This window comes from Tupaia chinensis, unplaced genomic scaffold (assembly GCF_000334495.1).
Source record: "Tupaia chinensis unplaced genomic scaffold, TupChi_1.0 Scaffold000054_1, whole genome shotgun sequence".
Classification (NCBI taxonomy): domain Eukaryota; kingdom Metazoa; phylum Chordata; class Mammalia; order Scandentia; family Tupaiidae; genus Tupaia; species Tupaia belangeri.
The window spans coordinates 8,161,843-8,169,404 of NW_006159512.1; the positions used below are offsets into that span (position 1 = coordinate 8,161,843).

At 41.9% G+C, this 7,562-nt stretch overlaps 1 protein-coding gene across 1 annotated transcript in view; it reads left to right on the top strand.

Annotated features, from left to right (window-relative positions):
* The first annotated feature begins 3,008 nt into the window (after positions 1-3,008).
* The window catches only part of NOPCHAP1 (NOP protein chaperone 1), a 10,607-nt gene continuing 6,053 nt past the window's right edge, over positions 3,009-7,562 (top strand). Inside the window, exons 1-2 of the mRNA XM_006141431.3 lie at positions 3,009-3,171; positions 6,110-6,196. Of these exons, the coding sequence (XP_006141493.1) occupies positions 3,057-3,171; positions 6,110-6,196 (202 nt within the window). The 5' untranslated portion in view covers positions 3,009-3,056. The remainder of the gene's footprint in view (positions 3,172-6,109; positions 6,197-7,562) is intronic.

Below are 7,562 nucleotides of genomic sequence, written 5' to 3' on the forward strand. Positions count from 1 at the left end.
CTCCAAAAGAGATGCTAAGCATAAAGAAAAAAGATACCATTTCTTCCCTGAAAGATTTTCAGATATAGTAGCTTTTTACCAGGAAGGAGAAAGAAAATAAGATCAGTTTTTAAAATGCATTAATCACTTTTTTTCTCTTCAGTGCCTATTGTCATTTATCCTATAATTTTTAAAAGAATTATTTTATTTAATTATTTAATTTGACCAGAGAGGGACAGAGTGAGAGAGAGAGAGGTAAAGTGAGAAAGCAAGCTGCCAGGTCCAGGACTCGAACCACAGTGGGCCATGTGGAAGTCCAGTGCACTTAGCCAACATGCTGCCTGCTGGCCCCCACCCTATAATTTTTTTAAAGTTTACTTTATCCTACGGGAGAAAGAGATACAAAGATAGAAGAAGAGAAACATCACTTCTAATAGGGTCTTTTTTAAAAAAATAATTATTTACTTAATTTTATTTATTCATTCATTTTTATTTTAATTTGACCAGAGAAAGAAAGTCACACAGAGAGACAGAAAGTGAGAAAGCAAGCCACCAGGTCCAGGACTTGAACCATGGTTGGCCATGTGGAAATGTCCGGCCACCTGTTGGCCCCTGAATAGAGTCTTGACCCACCACCAGCTTAGCCAGCCCTGGATTAGGGGCATGTATGTGCCTGACTTACTCAAGGAGATCTCCAGACATAAATCCAGAACCTTCTCATGTGGGTCAGTCACAGAGCATTGTGTTTACATGTGTTAGTGCCGTAATGCTGTCCGTCTCTAATTCCATGTTTTAAAGTTTATTTCTGGAAAGAGAGAGAGAGAAACTTTCAATAGGGTCTTCATGTTGCAACCCTCCCCCCAGAACTATACCAGCTAGGATCATAGGTGCACACAAGGGCGTATCTAGCATGTTCAAGTGGACCTGGGACATGGACTGGAGCCTTCCCAGGTAGCTTCCAGTTTTCCATATTAATGTCCCTACCACTTGTGCCACTGTGGGTGGGCGTCTTCCCTAATTTTTTGCACCCTAATTTTTATATATTGGTCATAGTATGTGAAATTATTATTATTGTAATAACAATAATACAGCTACTAGTACCATTACATACATTTTACTCTTCCCTTTTTATCCTTTAGGACAACTGTGGGAAGTACTATTAGCCTGATTTTATGGATGAGGAAATGGAGGCTCAGAGAGTAATCTGCCCAAAGTAACAGCTATTGAATGAGTGATCTCAGACTGGATTTAATCCAGGTCTGAATGACACTGGAGTCCCTGTTCTGTCAGAAACAAGCAGAAAAGGTAGGTCTAAAACGTTTGCTTCTACAATACTATGAACTCATAGCAGGGGGTTCTGGATGTATTATAGTTGGTCAATGAAGATTGTTAAGGAACAAAGAGGGAAGAAGCAATCAAAAGAATAAAAAAGCAACTTATAGGATGGGAAAAATTTTTGCAAATCATATACATGATAAAGGGTTAATATCCAGAATATATAAAAAATTTCTACAACTCAACAATGACAAAAAAATCCAACTGAGAACTGGGCAAAAGATCTAAATAGGCCTTTCTTCAAAGAAGATATACAAATGGCCAATAAGCACATGAAAAGATGTTCAACATTACTAATTATCAGGAAAATGCAAATAAAAAATATGATGAGTTATTACCACACACCAATTGAGATGGCCACTCTGAAAAAGAGAGAAAAAAAGAAAAAGGAAAGGAGGAAGAGGAGAAATTAGGACCCTTCTGCACTCTTAGTAGAAGTATAAAATGGTATAACTGCTATGGAAAACAGAATACAGCATCCTTAAAAACTTAAAAAGCAGAATTACATATCAAAAAGTTACCTCACTTTTGAATCTAGGGGGGGGGTCTTCAAAAAATTCTTGTAATTATATAGTATGGAAAAACTATGTATAGATTTCAAAAATTTTTGTTCCAACAAACTCAGACTTTAATTCCACTTTCCACGAACATCTTGAAGCCCCTTGTATATTCCAAAAGATTAGAAAAGCAGGGTCTTGAAGACATATTTCATGTTCATCGCAGCTTTGTTCATAATAACCAAGAGGCAAAAGATGCCCAGATGTCTACTGAGGGGATGAATTGATGAAGAAAATGTGGTATATATACATACAATGTAATATTATTATATTCAACCTTAAAGGATAAGGAAATCCTGTCATACGATAGGATGTGACATGGATAAACTTTGGAGACTTTTTTTTTTCCAGTTTTTCTCTAAGGTGCACGTGCTTGCCAGAGAAAGAGATAGAGAGAAAGTGAGAAAGCATCCCCAAAGAGTATGGCCATGCTGCAGTCCCTTGTCCTGCATAGGGTCTTAGGACTGGGCACACACACACACACACACACACACACACACACATGCATGATTTTCAAGCTGCTGGGTATGGAACCTCCCCTTCATCTGCTAGTCCAAGGACTTATTAGATAAGCCAGTCACAAAAAGACAACAATTTTGAATCATACAAAAGACAATATGATTCCACTTACATGAAATACCTGAAATAGGCAAACTTACATAAATAGAAAGTGGAATGTTGATTATCAGGGGTTGTGGGAGGGGACTATGAGGAGTTGTTCAGTAAGTACGGAGTTTCAGTTTGGGAGGATTAAAGTGTTCTAGAGGTCTCTCGCACCGCAATGTGAATATAGTTAACCCTACTGAACTATATACACTTAAAAGTGGTAAAGATGGTCAATTTTGTGTTTTTTACCACAATTATAAAAACAGATTTAAGGAAAAATGCTACATGCGATGCTACTCACATTGGAATTTATTTAGCTAAATAGTGCCTTGCCAACTCTTTTTTCCAATGATAGTGTCTAAAAAGCATGAACCTCCTTCACTACCACTAAGTGCAGTACAACTAGAGGCGTCCGCGCAGCCTCTTTGCAGCACGCGGTGTCGCTCAGCCCCGCCTCTCTCTCCGCCCCCTTGCACCGCCCACCGCCGAGTTTCCTCCAATCGCGGCCACGGCCCCGCCCCTTCCCCCAAGTCTCTTTCCTGCATCCGGGCCTAGCTGTGCAGGATCCTAGCGGGAAGCATGGATGTTCGCGGAGCGTCCCAGGACAGCTTGCGCTGCTCGTCCTCCTCTCGGAACTGCCAGGGCGTCTCAGTGTCGCAGGAGCTGCTGACGGCGGGGAGTGATGGCCGTGGAGGTGACAGACGGGTGGCGGCGGCGGGGGGCGCGCACGTGCGGGGGAGGACGCGCGGCCCAAGATCTGGGGGCGGTGTCTGGGTGCCCAGGCCCTGCACCCCGGCGGGGAGCCTTGGACGCGGCTGCAGAGCTCCCGCGGGTCGGCCGCTGCGGTGGTGGGAGGTGAGCGCTGGGAGGCAGGACCCTACCTCGCGTCTGCAGAGGGTGGTCTGATGTTCTACAGGGAAGTGAGCGCTTGTCTAGCCAAGTGCAAGGCTCCTGCCCTGTTCTCGGAGTTGGGACGCACCCAAACTTTTTAAGGGGCGAAGGGCTTAGAGCTGGTTGTCTGGGTCGGAGCAATTGACTGGTAAGGAAAGCAGGCGTATAGTATGCCAACGCCCCACTTCTCAAACCACCCCCTAAACCACTCCTTATGGCTGACCGTTCTGGAGGGCACAGGCGTCCTGGATATCCGCGCAGAATTCCAACCATTGTACTACCGACATTAAAAAGCTTGAGATCGGGAACAGCAGTTGGCGTAATGGCCATGTTACTGGACTCCCGTGTAGTTGACCACGGTTCGAATCCTGGGCCCAGTGGCTTACACTAGGTACGTGTCCAAGATCCCGAGAGGAGAATGGAGAAGGGATTGCGGTGTGGCCATCCCCTCTGGGAGGTGATTTCTGACTTTCTTTCTGTTGCTCTGTCTCTCTCTGTCTTTCTGGAGAGCACACATGCCTTATAGCAAAAACCTCTCCAAAAAAAAAGTTTGAGATCGAATCCCAGCACCCTGAGTAATTAACCATGGGACTTAGGAGACTTAACTCCCATTCTCTAAGCCTCAGTTTTCACATTTGGAAAAATGTAGGTAGTAGCGTCTATAGAACTTTTGTGCAGAGTATGCGCCTAAGGACTTGTGCATGTTCTCAGTAAACACTAGAAGGAAAGGTTCTCTTGAAATGCAGAGATTTCTAAGGAGTTACTGTAATAATGACAGCCAAATTTATGTAGTGCTTACTCTGCCCCAGGGACTAATAGATTTAATTCTCACAATCCACTGCCAAAGGTTCTGTTTTTATCCCATTATAGATGAGAAAACAGGCATAGTGTGCTGTACAGATAAATACCTTCCTGATGATTATGCAAGTGGAAAGTCGCAAAACTGTGATTTGAATCCAAGCTGCCTGTCTCCAGTGTGGGTACCCTTACCACTAATCTGATTGCCACGGCTTAAATAGTAAAGCCTTCAGTGAATATTTGTTGAGCTCTGCTCTGAGGATGAACAGGATTTTTGTACCAGAGGATGAAGAGATTTTCTAGGTATTCTAAATAAAATACTCAAGGCCTTGGGTTTGAAAGTTCTGTTCTCAGGGGCTAGTCCAAAGAACACAGTTACAGGAGCGAGGTCCCACATGGCCAACATCAATTTGAATACAGTCCCTGAGGCTAGAAAAACATGCCATGTCAGAACTAGTAGTTGGTGTAATGGCTATGTCTCTGGACTCCCATGTAGTCAACCATGGTTCGAGTCCCAGACCTGGTGGTTTAAACTCACACTGGGTGTGTGTGCGTGTGTGTGTGTGTGTGTGTGTGTGTGTGTGTATCCAGGATCCCAAGAGGAGAATGGAGGAAGGGATTGTGGTGTGGTCATTCCCCCCTGGGGGGTGATTTCTCGCTTTCTGTCTTTGTGGTGAGCACATGCAAAAAACCCACAAAAAAAAAAAAAAAAAAAAAAAAAAGAAGCCACATGGATGTGCTCGTGCCTGAAATCCTAACAGGTCTGAAAGATGGAGGAGAATGAATTGCCACATGGCCACTCTGCTTTGGAGGGGCTTTCTCTCCCTTTCGCTCTGGCCCGCCCACCAAAAAGTTTAAAAAGGAAAGTCTTGTTCTTGGATCTCTGCTGGACTGGAGAGTTGGGTCAGTTTGAAGAATAGTAAGTGTTGAAACTGAAAAGGTGGAGGGACAAAATTTCTCTAAAAAGCAGCTTTGTCTAGGCAGGACATCTTTTTTTCTTTTCTTTAAAGAATTAATTTTCTTTATTAATATTATTTTTAAATTTGCTACTAAAGCACATGAACTCACCAGAGAGAGGGAGATAGCAGGAAATTGATAAAGCAAGCTGCCAGGTACAGGACTTGAACCGCTATTGGCCATGTGAAAGTTCAGCACCTCACCCACCAGCCCCTAGGCTGGACATCTTCACCAAAGGAAGTAACCAAGCAACTAAGCATGTTTTATAAAGGAAGAAAGCAGATGCTTAGAGAGAAAACTAGTAACCATTTCTGGCTTCACTGACCCATTCTTTTACTCTGTGCTTCTGTAGAAGTGCTTCCATTCTGTCATTGCAAACCCATTTTGTCTACTGATGATTTCTAACCAGAAAGATGCATATTATTATGCATGTATTACTCAGCATCAGTGATGCAGAGATGAATGAGACAGGCTTGAGAAAAAAGAAATGGAGGTACCTACAAAAGTAGAGTGTTATAATGGGATTTGGAGTGCCTCCTGTTTTTTTGTTTTTGTTTTTTTCTTTTTTTTAAAGAAAAGCAAAAAAACAAGTAGGGGCCCAGCCACAGTGGTGCACACTACTAGGACACTGTGTTTCACAGGCTGAGACCACATAGGTGGCCTAGGTTTGATTCCCAGTCCATCCTGAAGACTGTGAGCAGTGTTGTGTGCCTGTAATCCCAGCAACTCAGGCTAAGACGGGAAGATCACCAACTGGAGGCTGGTCTGTGTAGCAAAGTGTCTAAAAGAGCCATGGGTGGCTTGCTCTTAGTCCCAGTCGGGAGACTGAAATAGGTGTAGTGTGACAGCGAGACTATGTCTAAGAATGAAACAAAAAACATCTTGGAGAATACGCAACAGTTTAGAAGTAAAACTGGATATGGGAGGCTTGCTAACGAACCCCTACCTTTTAGGCTATAGTAAATTACATGTGTGTACATTTTCAGGTATATGGGACAAGTTGCTCATCAACTCCAAGCCTAGTTCCAGAAAGACTTCCACTCTTCAAACGGTTCGGATAGAAAGGAGTCCCTGTAAGTACCTCTCTCTCTGCCAAATTTTGCCTAGTTAAACTGTTATTTGGTGGGACCAGCTGTTTACATGGTCAGGTATCAAACCACGTCGTGTCTGACGGAGCCGATCTTGCTTGCGACTTAACATTATAAAATCAGTGCACAAGGACAGAGATTTTTTTACATTAGTCCCTTGCATTAGGAGGGTAACTTTTTTAGGGAAAACTGCTTGTGGGATGACTTTTTGTAAGGCAGAAACAATTATTGTTGGGCTGACCCTGTGACAGCAGTTAAGCCCTGTGCATAGAATGCTAGATTCCACATGACCGACTCCTTCAAATCCTAGTTCCAGTGGCTTGGAGGATGTGTTGAGTGCGTATGTATGTGTATCCAAGGTATTGAGGGGCGGGAGAAATGGAGGAGGGTCATACAGATCGCTCTATGACCACACCCCTTTGGGGAGAAGCTCTCTTTGGTGAGAGTGCATGTACTCACTGGAAATAAAACAAAACAAAAACAATTATTGTTAATCTCTGTGGAAAAATTTTGTAGTGGTTACTAAGCCCTAAACTTGGTACATGGCTATAGAAGAATACCACCACATCCTATTGAACAGAACACAATTACTTTGGTAAATGTTATTTACTGTATGACATAGTAGGGCCAATGGTCATGAATTACTTTCTAATACTGCTCTGTACTTCTAATATTATACTCTGTACTTCTACAAAAGTACTTCCATTCTGCCTGTATTTCATTCTGTCATTGCAAACCCACATTTGTCTACTGATGGGTTTCTGATCCAGAAAGGTGCAGTTTAGTTAGTGTGCATTTATTACTCCACAGCAGTGATACAGAGATGAGGATGCAGGAACATTCAGATAAGTATGCTTCACATTCAGACTTTGTTCAGATGGCATTCATGTAACACTCAACATCTATGTACTGCACTCTTAGTGTTTAAAGGAAGAATAAAGTTAAGAATTCAGTGAGAACAATATAAATGATGCATAAGGTTATCACATCTCTAAGGACTCCTGAGTACATCAAAAGGGAAACTTATCCATACCATACCCTAAATCTGCAACAGCTAAAATGACTGCATGGTAACTCTCCATTCAAATGTAAGTTTGTGAGGGCGTAGGTATTGTTTTTAGGGGGATTACAGACCTTTGAGTGAAATTGCTGGGCATATGGAAGGTGTATTTATTTATTTATTTATATATATATAAATTTATATATAATATATAAAATTCTTAAAAATGTACATATTAAATTTGTATAATATATAAAATTAGATATTTTATAAAATATATAAAGTTTCTGGGTATATGGAAGGTGTATTTTATATATTTTATATATTTTTTATATTATGTATTATATATAT